The following is a 19656-nucleotide window of genomic DNA, read 5'->3' on the forward strand; positions in this document are numbered from 1 at the left end:
GGGGGGGGGGGAGGGGGTCCCCATGACGTTGGCTAGTCATTCTGTGCTTCGCAAAAGAAAAATAGAAATGAAATATATCTGAAGATGCTGAAGTTTCCAAACGTTCGAGATTGGCGTTGAGAGAAGGGTTGAAGTTGGGCTGTGAGGAAACAATGGTACTTTGCTGCTAGAGTAGACAAATTACCACTCAAAAGTAGGAAAGGTTCCCTCTAATGCAGGGGCGCGCATTAAGGGTTGACAGCTTTCGACGCTCGTCTGCGCCAAAAGCAATATGCACGCGGGGCAGCCCGATGCGGTTGTGCATTTTCAGCTGTCATGCAAGAGGAAACAAAAGGAAAGAAGGCGGACGAATGAGCGGTCCAGTGGTTAAGGCAACTGCTGTTGTACGACGCCGCAGTCATGGTGTCTGTGTAAATTGCTTTCGGCGGTGGACTGATCTTTAGGCATGCAGGAGGTTGAAAGGAGAAACTATGGACGTCAGGTATGTGATAGGAATGTGAGTAAGCGAGAATAAGCTGATGACCGCATGGAGGCTGGAGGCTGGGGAATGCAGCATGTCAGCTTACGTCGATCTCTGGCGACTTTATCGGGGGAATGGACGCGATTGGAAGGCTGATGTGCAAAGATTTACGGGATCTGGCCCCCGATCCAACAACATGAGAGATGGGAGACGTGAGGGAAAGGAAAATACATAGGGTGGACCTCGGCCCAGCTAACTCCAAATATTTGATTTATCCCGGCCAAGTATACCATAGCTATCCCACTCATCGGCTCCTGCATCGGCGGGTCTGCTCCGCGTTCTTGTTCGGGCTGCACCCTGATGGGGCGAATCCATAATGTAGATCATATTCCGATCAATGGCCCCACATGCCCACCAACATGATTCTATTTCCAGACGACTCAGAAGATGCCTGGAATCATGGCAAACTTCTTGCGCTTGTACTGAGGACCGAATTCCTTCCTGTACCTCCTCTCCTTCTTGGCGGCCCAGGCAGCCATCTGGCCACCTGCCACGACAACGAAGAGGGCGGTGGAGAAGAAGCCGGCCCTGCTGATGAGCGAGTTGACGATCCAGACGCCCACCCAAGACAGGATCTCAAAAAGGTAGTTCGGGCATGTGACCCATGAAAAGCCCAGACCGTTGGGAATGCCACGGGCGGTCGGGTTGTTGGCTGGTCGCAAGTTGCGCAGCACCAAGTGGGAATTGAAGTTGCCAAGCTCTCCAATGGCGTACAAGGCGCAGGCAGCATACACGATCAGGGGATTCGCGCCAAGTTCCGTCTTGGAGGGGCCGTAGGTGAAGACGGCCAGATTGAGACCAGACAGGATCCAATAGTGACCGGAGTTCTTGAAGATGTTGAAGGCGGGCATGGTGGCGCTGGAGAAGCGGTGGACGAACAGGGTTTCCAGCTCACGCTTGAGGAAGTGGATTGTGACCAAGCAAAGCGACAGCTTCTGCAGGGAGGTCGGGTCCGGGAGGTCGGAAGGCGTGAGCGACGGGAAGGGGTACAGGTACGGGCGCAGGTAGTAGATCAGCGGGTGGATGAGCAGGGGCCCGAGGTACTCGACGAGGAAGACGGTGCGCCATGCAATTTGGGGGCCTAGGAAGGCGAGCATGTCAGCTCAAAGGGCATGATGCACAGGAGATGCGGGGCCAAACCAAGGTCCTTGACAGTGATGTTGCTCTTGTGGCGCAAGCCGGTGTCCTGCACAAGAGTGCGGGGCGAATTGGGCACAACGGAGCCATCGCTGCCCTTTGCGATGCGCAGACGGTGGACGGAAGAGCCGGTGGCCTGGGCGATGCGCTTGTAGAGCTCAGCGGTGGAGTCGGACAGGGCAACGGTGGTGTCGGCGGGGAGCTTTTTGATGGGCTTGCCTAGGGCATTGGGTCAGCGTGCGGCGGCAGGGCGGCGAGGCGGCGAGGCGGCGGGAAGCACAGCGTACCACGCGGCTGCACGACGAGCGTGATGGGTTCGGCCATGGCTGCGGGGGGAGGTGGTGTGCGGGTCGATGTGACGCTCAACGGATTTTGTGAGTCGCGGACAGGCGGACAGGCGGACAGGGCTCCAACTTAGGCCCACGGCCCAAGCTCCGGGCGGCTGCCGAGCCACACGTGCGCGACCTACGGCTCCCGTGCACCCGTGTAACCCGTGTAATCATAAGGCTCTGGTGGCGTTCCACCAGCAGGCGGCCTCGGCACATGGCTCCTCGTCAGCTCAGCCCAGTGACGGAGTGACGGAGTGACGGAGCGACAACCCCCCCAGCCAATGCCGTCGGAGTCGCCGCTGCAGCCTGGGCGCGGTGCTCGTCCGCCGCCCCAAGTCCCGCGCGTCCGCTCCGGCGGCCACGGGCGCCCCGGCGCATGCCTCTGCTTGCGGCCGTCGCTGGGCGTGAGCTGGGCGCGGCCCCACCGCAGCTGAGGGCGCAATTGCAGATTGCAGATGCCGAGCGTCAGCCCCAGGCCGGCGCGTGGTGGCATCACGAAGGCCGGATAATCAGCCCTCGACGATTGGCCCGACCCCTGCCTGCCGGCCCCTTGCTGGCAGAGCTGACGGCGACGACACCGTCGCGACTGCTGCTCCATTCCAGTTGTGCGGCCTCCGCCCGCCAGCCTCGCGTCTATAACTACCACCGCCGCCGCCGCCGCCTCAGGCTGTCCTCCGCCACCTCCTCCCGCGACCACGTGTGTGGCTGTAATTGCTTGGTTGATTTTGTTGATTTTTCCTCGTGTCTCGTTGCTTCTGATACCATCACCCTCGCCGCACCTCTTTCGGCAGGCCCTCCCTTGCTTGATACCCCACCGCCGCACCGTGTAAGTCCATGTCTCGCTTCCCCCGAGCCCGATGCCGACGATCATGCTCCACGACCTATGCACAGAACACCATGGATAAAGCCGCTGCTGCTCTCCGGCCGCAGCCGGCATCCCTTTGTCGCGCCTGCTGCTTCTTATTCTCGCGCCTAACCAGTCCCCCAGTCCATCATCCCCCGGGCCCCCCGCAATGGCGGCCAAATTCACTTCCGAACCCGAGCTCTCGCAGCTCGACAAGACGCGCAAGGAGATTTCCAAGCACGTCGCCGCCCTTGGCACCTTCATCACCCAGACGGTCAAGCCTGTCCCCACCGGTACCGGCGACGGCACCGACCTCAACGATGACGACTACCACACTGATGCCCTTGAGTTCGCCGAGTCCAGTCTCGCCGACCTCAGCCACCTGGGCATCGACAACTACAAGACCCTGTACGACGTGCTGCAAAACCAAATCACCGGCGAGCTCGTCAACGACAAGACCTATTTCATGGAGCGCCTGATCCAGGCCGCTGCAAAACTCCCAGACTCGTCGCCCATGGGCAAGAAGCTCACCGACGGCTTCCTGACCCAGCTGTACTCGGACCTCCAGCACCCCCCGCAGTCCTTCCTGTCCGGAGACCTCAAGTACCGCAAGGCAGATGGCTCCTACAACAGCCTCAAGCACCCCATGCTCGGCGCTGCCGGCATGCCCTACGCCAGGACCGTGCAGCCCAAGACGCCGCAGATGGTCGCTCTCCCCGACGCTGGCGTTGTCTTTGACAGTCTCATGTCCCGGAACAAGAGCGAAAAACACCCCAACCAGATTTCCAGCATGCTGTTTTACCTGGCCTCCATCATCATCCACGATCTCTTCGACACCGATCACGACGACTTCACCCGCTCCAAAACCTCGTCATACCTTGACCTCGCTCCTCTGTACGGCAGCAACGACGAAGAGCTGGCCCTCATGAGGACTGGCAAGGACGGCCTGATCAAGCCTGATTGCTTCTCTGAGGAGCGTCTCCTTCTCTTCCCCCCCGGCGTCGGCGTGCTGCTCATCTGCTTCAACCGCTTCCACAACTTCGTGGCCAAGAATCTCGCCGAGATCAACGAAGGTGGCAGATTCAACAAGCCCGTTGAGGGGCGAACCGGTCGTCATGCCAAGACGTGGAAGCAGTACGACGAGGATCTCTTCCAGACCGCTCGGTTGATTACTTGCGGCCTCTACATCAACTGCGTCCTACTCGACTACGTCCGCACCATTCTCAATCTCAACAAGACGGACGACAACTGGGCTCTGAATCCCCGTGCTGAGATCGACGGTGTCGCTTTGGCAGAGGGAAACCAGGTCTCGGCCGAGTTCAACTTGGTGTACCGCTGGCATTCCGTCATCTCGGACCGCGACGAGAAGTGGACCGAGGATTTGTGGGCCGAACTCTGGCCAGACAAGGACCCGAAGAAGATGGAGATGCACGAGTTTCTTCAACTGTTGAACGGGCTCGAGGGCAAGATCCCTAAGGAGCCTGAAAAGAGGCCGTTCAACAAGATGAAGCGCAAGGAAGACGGCACTTATGATGACGACGAGCTGGCCAAGATCGTCGTTGAGAGCATCGAAGACTGCTCAAACAGCTTCGGCGCTCGGCGCGTGCCCGCCGTCATGCGCGCCATCGAGGTCCTGGGCATCGAGCAAGCCCGGGCTTGGAACTGCGCGACTCTGAATGAGTTCAGGAAACACTTCAAGCTGACTCCGCACAACACGTTCGAGGACATCAACCCCGAAGTTGCAGACCAGCTAAGGCACCTTTACGAGACGCCCGACCATGTCGAGCTCTACCCCGGTCTGGTTGTCGAGTCGGCCAAGGAGCCAATGGTGCCTGGCTCGGGATTGTGCACCAACTACACCATCTCGCGCGGCGTGCTCTCCGATGCCGTAGCACTCGTCCGAGGCGACCGTTTCTATACTCTGGATTACCACCCGAAGCTGCTTACCAACTGGGGGTTCGCTCTCGTGCAATCTGAGAAAGAGATCGACAATGGCTGCGTTTTCTCCAAGCTGTTCATGCGGGCGCTCCCCAACCACTTCAGGCCTGATTCCGTTTATGCGCACTACCCGCTCACTGTTCCCTCAGAGATGAAGAACGTTCTGACAACTTTGGGCAAAGCACACCTGTACAATTTTGAGAGGCCTCAGTATATCCCTCCCTTCCGGCTCGTCTACTCCTACGAGTGTGCTGAAAAGATCCTCGGTGACAAGGCAACCTTCAACGTCACCTGGGGACCGGCTATGGAGTTCCTTATGGGCAAGCCAGCAAAGAACTTCATGCTTGCAGGCGATGGATACGAAAACTTGGAATCCCGCAAGATGATGAAGGACGCTCTTTATATTTCTAACTGGCAGAACGAGGTCAAGAACTACTACCTCACCAAGAGCGAAGAGCTCCTGCGAGAGAAATCGTACAGTCTGGGTGACTCACTCAACCAAGTCGACCTGATCCGCGATGTCGGCAATCTGGTTCACATTCACTTCGCAGCAGACCTCTTCCTCCTGCCCCTCAAGACCAAAAAGAACCCCCATGGCCTCTTCACCGAACTGGAGCTGTACATGATCCTGGCCGCCGTCTTCACCGTCGTCTTCTTCGACATGGACCCGGGAGAGTCGTTCAAGCTCCGTCTGAAGGGCCACAAGGCGACGCACGGCCTGGGCAAGGCCGTCGAACTGAAAGTCAGGTCCATCAAGGATGGCGGCGGCATCCTGTCGAATGCCATGGCCAGAATCTTCCCTTCGAAAGAGACGGGCAACACGCTCGAAGACTACGGCGTGCACCTCATCCAGCGGCTGCTCAAGCACGACCACGAAGTGCCCGACCTCGTGTGGGGCCACATCATGGGCACGGCGGGCGGCATGGCCCCGAACCAGGGCCAGCTCTTCGCGCAGACGATGGAGTTCTTCCTGACGACGGACCAGGGACGCGCCCTGCTGCCCCAGTGCCGCGCGCTGGCGCTCCGCGACGACGACGAGTCGTTCGACACGCTGATGCGCTACTTCATGGAGGGCAGCCGGCTGTACGGCGAGACGGGCGTCCTCCGCTACGCCACCCGCGACGCCACCGTGTCCGACGCCGGCCGCGACCTGCACTTCAAGCCCGGCGACCGCGTCATGCTGCACCTGCGCGCCGCGTCGCGCGACCCCGACGCCTTCCCGGACCCGGACCAGGTCCGCCTCGACCGCCCGCTGGAGAAGTACATCCACCTCGGCGCGGGCCAGCACCAGTGCCTCGGCCTGCCCATGACGCGCGTCGCCCTCACCGCGCTGTTCAAGGTCGTCCTGAGGGAATGCCCCAACTTGCGCGTCGCCAAGGGCCCGCAGGGCGTCGTCCGGAAGGTCGAGCAGGTCATGGGCCCGCCGGAGCTCGAGAGGGAGGAGGTCAGGTACCACAAGTATCTGATGGAGATGGGTAACTCGTTCTTCCCGTTCCCGCAGAGTAAGTTTGATACCCGTCCTCTTACGTGCTCCTTATTTGTGCTGACTTTTCTTTTTTCAGATCTGAAGGTGAATTGGGATGATGCTGCAACGCCGCAAGCGAATGGTGACGCGAACGGGACTTTGTAAAGTGCTATGTGTACGATTTTCTTTTTCTTGTATACAGGCGCAACTGTTGAGGGTAAAATGGAATTTTGGAGGATGATTTCCAGCGGGCTTGGATCTCTCTGATTGTTTTGTTGGAAGGTTACACCCAATTTGGACACGGTCGACCTTTTTTTTTTTCTTTCTTTTCCCCATCATCTGACTGAGACTCTTTGACTACATGGTCAGTCTATGTCTAGATTAGACTAGATTCATTCGTGTAGTTTCGAATCTCCTATCTGCATCCGGATATCACCGTGAGCTACGCACGCAGAAGGGGTTGACGGAGGAGGCGGAGAGGAGGTGGCTCTGGAGACTGAGCAGTGGACTGAGTCTGCGCTGGGGTTTGGTCTGGAAAGCACAGCCCAGAGCAGCATCAGTCTCTTCCGGTCAACCCCTCCAGGATCCGAAAGGTGCAGGTCAAGAATAAAAGGCTGGATCATCCCACCTCCAATCTTCGCCGCCTTTCGACCATGATGCGGCTTTTGATCCTGACTAGCTATGAGCGGCTAATGCCTTCAAGGAAGATTGGCGAATACTGTAATCCACTCAATAAGGAACGATCATATCGTTAAATGATGAACACGAATGCAATTCCTGGAATGTGTCGGTCAGGGCTAAAGCATTGTCATATCCTGTTCAGAGTTGCAGCATAACATGCAGCTTCTCGGGGTCAAACTCCTGTCTGACGTACAAGACCTCCTGCAGGATTTCACGTCCTTCCTGCAGCGTCTGGCTGTACTCCAGAGCCGTCACGCCATCCGACTCGGCCTCTCTGAGCGTCTGCACGTACTCTGCCATCATGCACTTCTTCTCGCGGATGCGCTCCTCCAACCCGTGCAGCTCCTCGGAGAGAGTGTCCACATCCGCCCGCAGACGCCGGCATTTCCCGCTGACTTGGTTGGCGGCTTGCAGTGAGCGTTCGAGTCCGATTTGTAATCCATCAAGCCTGTCCCTCAGGCATGATGTCTCCCTAATGGCATTCTCCAGGTCGGTTGCCTGTTTGTCCCATTGTGCTCGCTCGCCTGATGCCTCGCTTTGGGGAAAGTCAGTATCTTAGCATGTCAGTATGAAGCAGGGGACTTACACTGCGAGAGGAATGAAAATAAACGGCACGAGGACGGAAGCCTTGGAGGATTAGCTTGCAGTCAACACGGCTCTGTGGTGGGCATAAAAAGACTTACAATGGAGAAGCTGATGGTTCTTACTGCTGCTTCATGTCTCTGGTTTAGGGCAGTTGAAAGTTCTTCCTGATGCTGGCTGATCCGGTCGCCTAACGATTCGAGGTGGATCTTTGTTTCCTTCTGTTCCAACATGGTGCTGTCCACCTTGGCGGCTATGTTACGTTCGGCGGCTTCAATCTCAGCAATGACGTCGTGGAGCTTCGTGGATTGGAAGTCCTTGATGTTCTGGCTGGCGGACCCCACAGCATCTTCAACCTTGGACCACTGGCCGGTAGCGTCGCTGAGGAGGAATCCAAGATGTCCAGCTTCCGGCCGGAAATCCTCCCTGTCAGCATATGCTGCGCCGTCGTTGAGGGCTTCCTGCATCTGCGCGATGCCTTTGAATGCGGTATGGACAGATTGCGATGCTCCATGGGATTCTCTTGTGAGCTGGTCACGGATTTGGTTCTTCAGGTCTTCGGCGGCCTGCCTGCACTCGTCGACAAGAGTCTCCAGCGTGTCACAGGTGACGGCCCCATCGGGCGATTGGATAGTGCTCATATCTCTGCATAGTGGGTTTGGTGTCAGTATGCCCCGTAGCGTTGAAGAGTGACGCAAGAGGCTTACATGACGAGCGACCCGTTTCTGTTTGCAACAATCACGTCGAGATTAAAGGCCGCGTCCTGCCATGATCCGTCCATCTTCCGGAGACTAGCGTGCAGTATTGCCGAGCCATTTTCCACCTTCAGGCCCACGTTTCTCGCACTCTTTGAGAAGTCACGCCCCTCGACATGGAAAGAGCCGTCAGCGTTGCCCAGCACGGGGTCGAGCTGTACGAAAGACCGCTTGAAGTGGCCGCTGATCTGCTTGCACTCAGCGGATAGCAGCAAGTCTGACGTGACGGAGATATCGCGCGACGATTTTGTGAAGGACATGTTGATGCGTGGAGGTGGAGTGGCGAGGGCAGGCAGCAGGCTGCGGGCTGATAAGGGCTGGCGCTGAGAGGCGCAGGTGGCGGAGGTGGCGCAGGTGGCGGCAGCTGGCCGGGGCGAGACGAGACGAAACCCCGCGTGACCTGTGGACCAATGGCACGGCGGGATCGGCGAGGGATGGGCGGAATGTCAGGGCCACGGGGCTGTCAGGGCTGCCAGGGGCCTGTCGGCGGGCGCTAAGCAACAGACCCAACACCTTCTTCGTCCCGTCCATCACCGCTTCCAGCGAGCGGCAGCGAGCGGCAGCGACCCCAGCCCGGCAGAGCCCGCAGCGTGGCAGCCTCGAATCTCGATGCTCTCTTGCTGCGTGGAGGCTGACTAAGCGCACATCCTCTAAGCGAGCGCCTGAAACCCGGGCCGTGGCTGCCTGCCCACCTCCCTCTGGTGATCCTTCAGCGTATCATCACCAGCCTCATCCGGACACGCTTGCACGTGACAAGCCGCCCTTGGCAGCCAGTTCGTGCGCTGCAGTCGCCATGGCCAAGCATCCTTATTATCCGCTTGACCTCGAGCTGCGCGGCTACACGGAGAACGCTGCCGGCCTGACCTCGCTCTTTGCCGCCTTCTCGACCGGTGTTTCGGTCATCCTGGGCACGGCCCTGCTTCTTTCGCGGCGATACCGCCCGTCCATCAGCCCGCTCGACGGCTCCCTCGTGCTGTGGTTCGTGTTGTGTAAGTGTTGTGAAGTGTTCAAGCCGCGTGCGCTGACCCCATCAGCCGGTTCTCTCCACTGCTTCTTTGAAGGCTACTTCATCTTGAACCACTCGCGCATGCCCGCCGCCCAGGATTTCTTCGGCCAACTGTGGAAGGAGTACGCAAAGTCGGATTCCAGGTACCTAGCCGCCGACCCGCTCGTCCTGACGCTTGAGACAATTACTGTGGTATTTTGCTTTGTCGCCTTGCCCTGGCTGCATACACGCTCACTCACTCTCTTGTGCTAGCTTATCTGGGGCCCGCTCTCGTTCCTGACGTCGTGGTGCATTGTCTCGGAATCGCCGTACAGGCTCCCGCTCCAGGCTCTCGTCTCCACCGGGCACCTCTACAGTGATACGCTCTACTACGTGACGAGTTTTCTGGACATGAGGCGAGGTGTGCTTCACTCCCGGCCCGAAGCCCTGTACTTTTGGGTGTACTTTGTTGTCATGAACGCATTGTGGATCATCGTCCCTGCGTGTAAGTGGATCCGAGCGACGGCCGATTTGACACATCTAAAGACTGCTCCCAGACATCCTCTATCAAAGTATCACGGGATGCGCGCAGGCGGTTGCCACAGCGAAGAAGTCGACCAAAAACGGCTCGGCGGCGGGATACCGCAGGGAAAACCCGAGGATAACGGCCATGAAAAAGATCAAGGCCCTCGCCCGTTCTCAGTCGCAATGACCAGGGTTCATGCTGGGACGTACAGCTTCTTTCGGTCATCAATAGGTATACAACTGGGGCGCGAGGCTGGGTGACATGACATGTACAGATGCGCGACTAGACAATTTGGACACGGGCATTGCTACACGTGAAGCAGACGTCGGCACAAGCTGTCTATGGTGATTGAAGTGGACGATTGACGCGGCGTCGTCTGTGCCTGGGGCTCAGTTGCCCGGCAGGGCATAGTGCAGAAAGTGCACCGGCTTGGCCCCCGCATTATTGCGCGGCGCCATCCAACATTGCATTGCTGCGCCGCTAGCCTGCCGCTACCAGTAAATTCCCGCCTCCGCCCGCTGCCTGGCATGGCGACACCCTATGCTCCCGCCAGCATGCTCGCCGCCATGCCTCATCAGCGCCGCTTGTTCGCATGCGTCGCTGCTGCGTCCGGGCTTGCGCTTCTGCTCTATCTATACTTTGCCGAGCCCATCTCTTTGCCAGCCCTGCCCACCCATGTCCCCGTCGCCGAGAACCGTCCGCCTCACCCCATCGACCACCTCGTCGAGCGCGCCGCCGCCGACTTCCAGCGCCTTCTCGACACTCGCGCCACCACCCTGCACAATGCTACCGCCCGCTATCGCCAACGCCGCGGCCGCCATCCGCCACCCGGCTTCGACGCCTGGTTCGACTTCGCCTCCAGCCGCGACGCCGTCATCGTCGAGGACTTCTTCGACCAGATCTACCACGATCTGGAGCCCTTTTGGGGCATCCCCGCCCGGGAAGTGCGCGCTGCCGCCCCGCATACCGAAGAAACCGTGGTAGCCGTGAACAATGGTACCGCCGAGAAGCGGGCCCCGAAAGACAGCTGGAGACTGAACCACTGGTTCGAAATGGTCGATTCCATTGCGCAGGCCGCCCCTATACCCGATGTGACCCTGGCCATGAACATCATGGACGAGCAACGTGTTCTTGTTCCTTGGGCCGACATTGATCGGCTGGTATCGGCTGCCGCTGCAGAACGCCAGGTGCCACCGGACCCCTCCACCGTTGTGAGCCAGTTCACGAGTCCCATGGACGTCGACCCTGAAGCGCCTCCGGTGGAGTGGATGGGGGACAACCACCAGATATGGTCGCTGTTCCGGGACGCCTGCCCCCCGGACAGTCCAGCTCGTCAGACAGCTGCAGAAACAGACCTCTCCGTTCCAGCATCCGAGTACTTTCCTGTGCAGCACCCCCTCGGCTCGTCGCACGGCTACGTCTCCAATTGGACAATGACCAAGGATCCATGCTTCCAGCCTCACCTCCGTGCATTACACGGCACCTTCATCGAGCCCGTTTCGACCAAGATATCGAAGCGATTGGTGCCGCTCTTCGCTGGCTCGAAGCTCAGAGCGGGCAACGAGATTGTCGTCCCAGCGGCCATGTACTGGGGAGACTGGACGGAATACTCAGGCGGCGCGGACCACGGGGGGCGCTGGGCCGGAAAGTACAACAAGTTCGTCTGGCGCGGCGTCGCGTCAGGCGGCCGTAACAAAGCAGACACTTGGGCGCATTTCCACCGCCACCGCTTTCTCTCCATGATCAACGGCACCACGGTCGCTGCTGCCGAAGCCAACAACGGATCTTCTCCCACTTTCAGGCTGCCACCACCCGAACTGTACCACGTGCAAGCGGCAGAGGAAGGGAAAATGGGCGAATGGTTGGAGACACTGAACGATGCGGGGTTCAACGATCTGCTTTGCTTCCCCTGGGAGCCCGATCGTCTCTGCTCCTACGCCAATCCCCACTTCCACCTCGTCGACGGCATTCCCATGAAGGAGCAGTACGACTACAAGTACCTCCCTGACGTGGACGGCAATTCGTACAGCGCCCGCTTCCGCGCCTTCCTGCTCTCCACGTCGCTGCCCATCAAGACGACCATCTACCGCGAGTGGCACGACGCGCGGCTCTTCCCGTGGGTGCATTTCGTCCCCATGGACAACACTTATGTCGATTTCTACGGCATCATGGAGTATCTTGCCGGCGCGCCGTCGCACAACGTGGCGGCCCACGACGATGTCGCACAAACGCTGGCCGAGCAAGGGCAGGACTGGGCGCAGAAGGTTCTGCGGCGGGAAGACATGCAAATCTACATGTATCGCTTGCTGCTGGAGTTTGGACGGGTTTGTGACGACAATCGAACGAGGCTTGGCTACATTGCAGATCTTCTCTGATGTTCTGCCATTTATTTTTTATTTTTTTACTTTTTTTTTTGGATTTGCCCATACCCCCAATTGTAGTGTATTATCTGAGAGTGCTGCTTACAAGCATCTATAGTAAGGCGTTGTTGTCGAAGCTGACGGCTTTATTAATAATGAAATAGAAAGCAAACCGCTAGGTAGCTGATCCGCCAGCGGCCCGCCTCCGATATTGCATCGTATAATAATAACACAGTAAAAAACGACGAAGCCACAGCCGGCGTGCTACACGTATGTACACCAGTCCGAAATGAAGCTTTCTTAGTACATCCTCGAGGGACCAAGGAGAACGCTTTTGAATCAAAGGCGATTGGCATCAAAGAGACGGTCGTCTGCGAAGAAGTTTGGGTTCACGCGATGTTCTATCGTCTCGTAATCCTTGCACGGCTGCTTCCCGTCTGCGTACTTTAACCGCTTGCCCCTCCAGCGCATCTTTTAGTTCCCCGCGCTCTTGTGCTGTAAGGCGCCGAGAGCCCGCTCCACCTTCTCCCACAGGGCCCGGTGGCGTGCAGTGACTATGTCTGTCTTTGGTCGTTTGAGTGTAGTCTTGAATAGCTGTGATTAGAAGAGTATATATGTGACGACTCGCCGTTGCGGTCGAGAGAGCATTCATGGAAATCAATGTTGAGGCTCCGAAGTCTTGGAGTGTACGAGCCGATGAAAAAAGATGGTACGATAGAGATGACCACTGGGGAATCTTTGCAAAGTAGATGACAATGCGTGGTTGATCAGCAGCGCGGTTTGAAGAACCAGTATTGCGCAAGCTTTGTGAAGTCGCATTGAGGCGGAGCCGTTGAAGATAAGGCTTTGCGGCGTAGCCATTGCAGAGCAGCCATTATTTCGTCTGCGAGGAAGAGCTTGTTGTCATGCGATATTGCATTATGAAGGGTTCAGCGGCAAAGGAGCTGGTGTGCCCTTGTTGAGACAACTTGAGGCTGTGGAAAGTCGCGAGCGGACAACCTTTTGGTTTTGACTGGAGCTAGATGAAACAATGAAGCAAAGCGAATGTCAAAGCCGTAGTGGCTTTTGATCAGGAAGGAGGCCGGTGGGAGAGCTCAAATATGATCGGCTGCCTCAAGCACTAAACCTCGACACCAGAGGCGGCGGCGGCGACGGCGTCCCCTTCTCCTCTCCTCCTCCACCACCACCACCACCACCACCACTCCTATCCCTCTCCCTCTGCCACCTCCCCACCACAACCCTCAACCCCACCGCACCAACACTCACAAACACCACCGCCGTCAACACGCCGCCCGCCGCCACCGCCAACGGCAGTGGCACCCCCTGCGTCGCGCAAAAGCTAATCTCATTCAGATCCTGCACCCCCAGCACGAGCTCGACCTGCGCGAGGCCGAGCACCAGCTGAGCCACGGCCTCGCTCGCGCGCCTCAACGCCTTCTGCCGCTTCGTCGCGTCCACGCTCTTCTCCTTCTTCTTCTCGTTCTTCTTGGCAACTCTGCCGGCGACGACGTGCAACGCGCCCCCGACGACCGCCACCCCCAGCGTGACCCACCCCAGGATCTGATGCGGCGTGCGCGCATGCGCCGCGCTGCCGGCCGCCACGGCGCCCAGGCCCGCCCCCGCGGCGGCGAGCGCGGGCACGACGAAGCCCTGCAGCGCGGCGACGGTCCCGGGCGCGAAGCGCAGCTTGTCCGGGCGGGCGAGGATGCCGACGGCGACGGTGCGGGCGGCGTCGAGGGCGAGGGCGGCGGGGAGGAGGAGGTAGAAGGCGAGCGCGACGGCGAGGACGTGGGCGCCGAGGAGGGCGGCGAATTTGACGATGGAGAGGCGGTTGACGCTGAGGGAGAGGGTGGGGAGGTCGAGTTGGAGGAGGAAGAGGTCGTTGTCGGAGGTGATGTTGATGGTTTGGTCGATTTGGGAGAGGAAGGGGATGTTTTGGGGGGAGGGGATCTTGGGCGTTTGGCCGTTGAGGAGGTTTTGCTGGAGCCCGAGGCCGACTTGGATTAGTCCGCCGACGCCGGTGCAACCGAGGGCGTCGGCGCCCTGTTGGATGAGGCTGTTTAGTGTGGTGACGTTGATGTTTTGGGCGATGGCGTTGACGGCGTCGGTGACGTCGAGCTGCGCCTGGCGCTTCGCGGTCTTTGGGGCTACGGCGACGGAGCGTTTGTTCGTGGCTGAAGCGGCCGAAGAAGAAGAGTCGTCAGGGGTGTTGATGAGATCGGTGCTGGTGTCGAGTTCATCGGCAAGCTTGTCGGCCGTATCCTTGTTCCCAAAAGCTGAGAAGACAGCCTTGATAGCTTCACTGGATACGCCGCGGCCAAAGCCGGTGGCAGCTCCACCGACAGTATCGTTGAACTGTTGTGAGTTTTCTGTCAGGCTGGCACTATCCATGCCAGTCTGCATGAAGATGGCTATGCTTCCGCCATCGATGAGACCGATCCCAAGACCTTCAGCGACTCTAGAGAAGTCTATGTTCCCAGTTAGTCCGCCTCCAGAGCTCATGGCTTTTTGTGTGATCTTATCAAGCGTGTCGTCAGCGAGAAAGCTGGTAGTGAGAGCTTTACTGAACCGTTGCGCGATCGTAGGAGCGTCTAGATTTTCCGAATCTTCTTCATCTTCTGAATCGGAACTGTCCGAACTGTCTGAAGAAGATTCATCAGACTGTAGACCGAGGGACTCGGCGGCCCCGCTGCCGAACCCCTTGCCGAGGCCTTCGGCGATGGATCCAAGCATCACTGAACCTTGGGATCCAAGCATATCGGAGAGCTTCTGAGCAGTGCCATTGGACAAGAAGCTCTGAGTAAGTGACTCGGAGAATCCCTGCGCCACGGTAGGGATGTCTGTTGCACTGGGATCCAATACAGCAGCTTCCTTAAGACCGAAAGCGGAGGCAGCACCGCTGCCAAAGCCTTTTGCGAGGCCTTGCACTGCGGGGACAACTGGGATGGAGGCAGCGTCGGCAGCTTTCGCCTGAATATTATCCAACGTGCCATTGGCGAGGAAGCTTGTCGTAAGGGAGTGGCTGAATCCCTTCAAGACAGAGCCAATGTCCTGGCCGTCGATAGGTTCCTGTACATCCTCTTGCAGACCAAGCCCGGTAGCAGCGCCACCGCCGAGACCTTGAGCGAGACCCTGCACAGCGGAACCAATCATCGTAGAGTCTTGGCCAGCCGCATTCGACAGCAGGGAACTGAAATTGGCATTGGAAAAGAAGGACGAGGACAACGAGCGTGTGAAGCCTTGGGCGATGTCACCAACACTCGCGTCGTCATCTCGTTGTCCCGAAGCCTGCCTGGTAGCTACTCTCTTGCTATCTGCAGATTCTGATGGGAGCTTTCCGGTAAGACCGAGTCCCTCCGCAGCACCCTGACCAAGCCCGGAACCGGCGAATGGTGCGGCTTGACTGAGAGTGTTGAGAAGTTGCTTCTGCGCTTCAGCACCACCGATTTGGGAGACGTCGACGTTGCCAACGAAGCTTTGGGCGAGATTCTGGGAGAAGTTTCCTGCAATTCCTTCGAGATCCAATGATCCTGAAGCTGCCGGAGCCGAGTCAACCTGACGCTTGTCACCAGGTCCGTTGGTAGGGACTGTAGAAGACGTTGGTGGAGGCGAAGCTGAAGTTGTGGATGCAGAGCTCTGCCCGTTCAGGCCCACAGCTGCGCCTCTCCCGAGACCTCGTCCAATAGCTGGAGCTACTTGTGCAACAGTTGCAAGGATCTGTTCCTGGTTGACTTGCTGGATGTTGATATTAGCCAGGAACCCAGAAGCCAGTTCGCGAGTAAATGACTCGCTTGCTGTGCTGGCATTGAAGGTATCATTGGTGGTGTCCGTCGAAGCAGAGCTGGCATTTGCAAGCTTCAAGCCGATTGCAGCACCCTGGCCGAGGCCTCTTCCTGCCGGACCGGGGATCTGCGCCAGAGTCCTCATAAAGCCCTGACTCGTTTGGCCATTCAGAAGTGACGCGGCATCGATGTTACCAAAGAGTCCGTCTGTCAAGCCAAACCCCAAATTGCCAGCCAGTCCAGTAAGTCCAGTGTGGGTGCTATCCGGGCCAGAAACATTCTGTGAGAGCTTGAGGCCCGATGCGCTGCCATTTCCGAGACCGCTTCCGAGAGCACTAGCCGCGAGCGCAAGCGATTCTGACGACGGCGTTAATTTGCTGATGTCGATGCTCGAGAAGATGGCCTCCGATACGCCTTCACCCAAGTTCTTAGCGATTCCCGATATCCCAGAACCTGAGGCCTTGCTTGTCGTCCGAATCGTCGTCATGTTTCCGAGGTTGAGACCTTTGATGGCACCTTCACCCACACCAGCCCCGAGAGCATTGGCACCTGAGCCAAGAGCGTCCGTAATTCCACCCAAGATGCCTCCAAGAGGTCCTTGTCCCGAAACCCCCTCAGACACCAAGTTCCCAATCGCGTTGGCAAGAGGCTTAGCCAGTGTGGAAAAGGCATCGTCGCTACCACCATCTCCCCCTCCAAGCAGCCCGCTCAATATGCTGCTCAATCCACCACCATCATCATTGGTGTCCGTTGCTGCTCCCCCAGCTGCGTTTCCTCCGCCACCACTCTCCTTGTCGTCGCCATCAAAAAGACCGCCAAGGAGATCCGGGAACAACTGTCTTTTCGCCGGCTCGAGATCCTTCGTCGGTTCCCTCAGCGGATGTCTCACCGGGCGTGAAGAGTGGGCCCTGAGCTCGACAATGAGCTGGCCAAGAACTCCATTGACGGCATCGGTAGCCTCCTTTAGATCGGCTCGGGTAACAGAAGAGGCAATTTCCTCAAGAATGAGGTCGACCTGGCTTTTGGGATGATGGAAGACTTTCGCATTGGCCAGGAAGAGAAAAGAAGCAAACAAGGCACAGAGACCAACCAGCAGTGCTTTGAATGATATGCACGGCTGGTGTTGAACTGAGTCGCCGGCTGCAACGCCGTTTCGGGAAGGGTCTTGTGTCTTAGCAGACATTATTAAACAAAGATAATTGAAAAGACATGAGATGCGAAGAAGATGTTTGGTGATACTATTGTGACCAGCACATATGTATCTGGGGCGGTCGACCAAGCGATCCGGGACAGTGAGAGGGCCAAGGTCGTCATTCGCTTGGCTGATGCTCATATTACATAGACTCTGGCGATCGACGAAGGCTCGCGACTTGAGCCGAAACGCTGGAGGCGAGGCGAAGCTTTCTCGCGTGTTGTGTTGCTGATGCTTGGACAGTTTCAGTTGGCGCTCGATGAAACGTCAGCGCACAAACGTCCACCTCGTCACGTCTTCTCCGAGGCTAAGAGGCGAGACCATCTTGGTTTGATGAACGTCGCGTGGGCTCGATCTTAAGCCCGGGTAAGTAGGCAGCCCCACAGTGAGCTGCAAAGATCTTACTCTTTCACGTCCTTGTCGCGTGGCAGTTGAGGCAAACATACGAAAGTAGTTGTGGCTCCCAAATCTAGACAAGTCCTCCGAACAGTCGTCCAATCCTCGCCTAGATAGGATATAATGTTGCTAATGAGACATGTTTGGGAATGCTGGATTGTTTAGCAGCTATGGATAGCGCTAAGCTGGTCATGAGGCAAGAGAAGCCGAACATTCCATGCAGGCTTCTGCTAAGACGCGGGCGGCCCAAACCTGTTTTCCACACTGTGGACACGTCTCAAACGGGCCTTGAACATGTAGGGGAAGGTCCAATGAGATGAGAGCCATGATACAATTCTCGTGCAGCCGTGGTCGACTGACGTTTAGCGCCGTGGTCATGGTCCGCCCAACCACTTGGGAATTCCAGCGAGCCAGCGGTTACTTGTCACAATCACATTGTCACTGTACAGAGCGCGAAGCAAGCTCCACTCAAGATCGTGCCTGGCGCTAAGATCTGGCGTATGAAAGACTGCCATCTCAGCTTCGAGAGATGGTACATGTTTCGTCGGGGAGATGATGATCAATGAGATCACATGCGTCTTGGATAGGCGAGAAATTCCATTCGATTTGTTGAAGAGGTCAAAGGCCCTCCGACCGAGACGGACCCGACGCAGTCATGGTGCTGTAGAGGTGGCGCTAAGAGCTGGAATCCAGTCTTTCTCGGCCGTTACGCGCCCTTCACGACGAATCCGTGGGCAAGCTGCTCCAGACAGTAGATCCCGAGAGCACCCCAGAATAGTCAGAGGCCCCGCCAGTCTCAATGTCGTTCAGCGGGCGTGAGAAGCAAGGTCAAAGTAGGTTGCAAATAGCCACACAGCGTGTAGATTCGAACATGAGACAAAATATTTCTTTTTGCAGAGAATCTTGTCGGATATGCTCCCGGGGTGTTTCTTTGTGCCTCATCTAAATCGAAATGGTACCTAAGGGGATATTGAGGTGCTTTCGAACGTAAGCACTTCCAGGGGTCCAAGCCTTATCTGGTCATGGAGAATCGCGCGTCCAGCCTCGGGTTAGATGGTTGTGCATGCTGTCTGAATATGCTCTGGTGGCTTGCTCCTGTACGACCACTCGGGAGGCAGATGTCTCAAACTTCGGGGTTTGATGGTGGACATAGTCTTTGGTCAGAACATCCGGAACAGGAATCGCCATTTCTCCTGTCTCGAGCGGAGAGCCTCGGCCCCGTGTTGGGCCAGGCTGTGTGCGAAGAATGCTAAAAATCCCCTTGGTATCCCCGCTTGAAGACGCTCATCTTCGACATTCTTCACTTGCGGAGAATCTGAGGGCGATGTCCGCCGGCATCTTGAGAGTTTTTTCACACCTCCTCATCCTTCTCGAGGATTCTAGCTTTGAGAATCTTCACTTCTTCATCCGGCCTGTCTTCCTTGTCGGTCTTGACAAGGCCCATGCGCTGCACAATGCGCAGACCGCTCTTGACGCGACCGAAGATGGTGTGCTTCCCATCGAGCCATGGGGTTGGTGCCAGGGTGATGAAGAACTGGCTGCCGTTGGTGTTGGGGCCACTGTTTGCCATGCTCAGAATGCCGGCGCCGGTGTGCTTGAGGGAGGCAGAGATCTCGTCTTCGAATTTCTCGCCGTAGATGGACTGGCCTCCGCGACCTGTGCCGGTGGGATCGCCGGTCTGGACCATGAAATTGGGGATGATGCGGTGGAAGACGACATTGTTGTAGTATCCGCGCTGGGCAAGGGTAGCGAAGTTTTTGCAGGTGCGCGGGGCGTGGTCGTTGTAGAGCTCGACGACGATGTTGCCCTGGAGCCGCGTTAGCTGCGATGACGCGTAGGTATGGCGGGAATGAGCCTACCATCGAGGTCTCGAGCACGACGTCGGTAGCCATGTTGTCGTTTCAGAGGGATTTGAACGCGACACTGGGGAATTGACTACCACGGCGGGGTGGGTAGAGGGTGATGGTAGAGAGAAGCTTCGCTCGCCCAGCGGGAAGGCACAGTCTCCGGGCCGCAGTTCAGCCGCCATTCGCGTCATCGCTCGCTGGCACCCTGCTGCTGTGCTGCCTCCAACACCAAACACCCGGGACACTAGACTGTTGATCTTCAAATCTGTTGCAGAGTTGCACATCCGCTCCAGCTGGGAACCTGATCGAAGACCATC

The 19656-nt window shown here is 57.7% G+C and overlaps 7 protein-coding genes across 7 annotated transcripts; 3 read left to right on the forward strand and 4 right to left on the reverse strand.

Annotated features, from left to right (window-relative positions):
* Window positions 1–900: 900 nt before the first annotated feature.
* On the reverse strand, window positions 901–1981 carry BKCO1_180001 (steroid alpha reductase family protein; the record flags this gene model as incomplete). The annotated part of the gene is made up of 3 exons (XM_020271728.1): window positions 901–1601; window positions 1661–1876; window positions 1945–1981. 3 exons carry the CDS (start codon window positions 1979–1981, stop codon window positions 901–903), a joined length of 954 nt encoding a protein of 317 aa, XP_020131541.1.
* Window positions 1982–2999: 1018 nt separating this feature from the next.
* On the forward strand, window positions 3000–6398 carry BKCO1_180002 (fatty acid oxygenase; the record flags this gene model as incomplete). The annotated part of the gene is made up of 2 exons (XM_020271794.1): window positions 3000–6270; window positions 6331–6398. 2 exons carry the CDS (start codon window positions 3000–3002, stop codon window positions 6396–6398), a joined length of 3339 nt encoding a protein of 1112 aa, XP_020131543.1.
* Window positions 6399–7052: 654 nt separating this feature from the next.
* On the reverse strand, window positions 7053–8511 carry BKCO1_180003 (glutamine-serine-proline rich protein; the record flags this gene model as incomplete). Its single annotated transcript, XM_020271805.1, has 4 exons — window positions 7053–7449; window positions 7501–7541; window positions 7598–8141; window positions 8204–8511. The coding sequence occupies 4 exons, from the start codon at window positions 8509–8511 to the stop codon at window positions 7053–7055; spliced, it is 1290 nt and encodes a 429-aa protein (XP_020131542.1).
* Window positions 8512–9044: 533 nt separating this feature from the next.
* On the forward strand, window positions 9045–9948 carry BKCO1_180004 (ebp domain-containing protein; the record flags this gene model as incomplete). The annotated part of the gene is made up of 4 exons (XM_020271816.1): window positions 9045–9240; window positions 9286–9449; window positions 9510–9741; window positions 9794–9948. The coding sequence occupies 4 exons, from the start codon at window positions 9045–9047 to the stop codon at window positions 9946–9948; spliced, it is 747 nt and encodes a 248-aa protein (XP_020131545.1).
* Window positions 9949–10316: 368 nt separating this feature from the next.
* On the forward strand, window positions 10317–12137 carry BKCO1_180005 (capsular associated protein; the record flags this gene model as incomplete). Its single annotated transcript, XM_020271827.1, has 1 exon — window positions 10317–12137. One exon carries the CDS (start codon window positions 10317–10319, stop codon window positions 12135–12137), a length of 1821 nt encoding a protein of 606 aa, XP_020131544.1.
* Window positions 12138–13235: 1098 nt separating this feature from the next.
* Window positions 13236–17087, reverse strand: BKCO1_180006 (uncharacterized protein; the record flags this gene model as incomplete). The annotated part of the gene is made up of 1 exon (XM_020271838.1): window positions 13236–17087. The coding sequence occupies one exon, from the start codon at window positions 17085–17087 to the stop codon at window positions 13236–13238; it is 3852 nt and encodes a 1283-aa protein (XP_020131547.1).
* Window positions 17088–18843: 1756 nt separating this feature from the next.
* BKCO1_180007 (peptidyl-prolyl cis-trans isomerase-like 1) lies at window positions 18844–19384 on the reverse strand (the record flags this gene model as incomplete). The annotated part of the gene is made up of 2 exons (XM_020271849.1): window positions 18844–19299; window positions 19352–19384. 2 exons carry the CDS (start codon window positions 19382–19384, stop codon window positions 18844–18846), a joined length of 489 nt encoding a protein of 162 aa, XP_020131546.1.
* Window positions 19385–19656: the final 272 nt, after the last annotated feature.

Source organism: Diplodia corticola, assembly GCF_001883845.1.
Source record: "Diplodia corticola strain CBS 112549 chromosome Unknown scaffold18, whole genome shotgun sequence".
NCBI lineage: Eukaryota > Fungi > Ascomycota > Dothideomycetes > Botryosphaeriales > Botryosphaeriaceae > Diplodia > Diplodia corticola.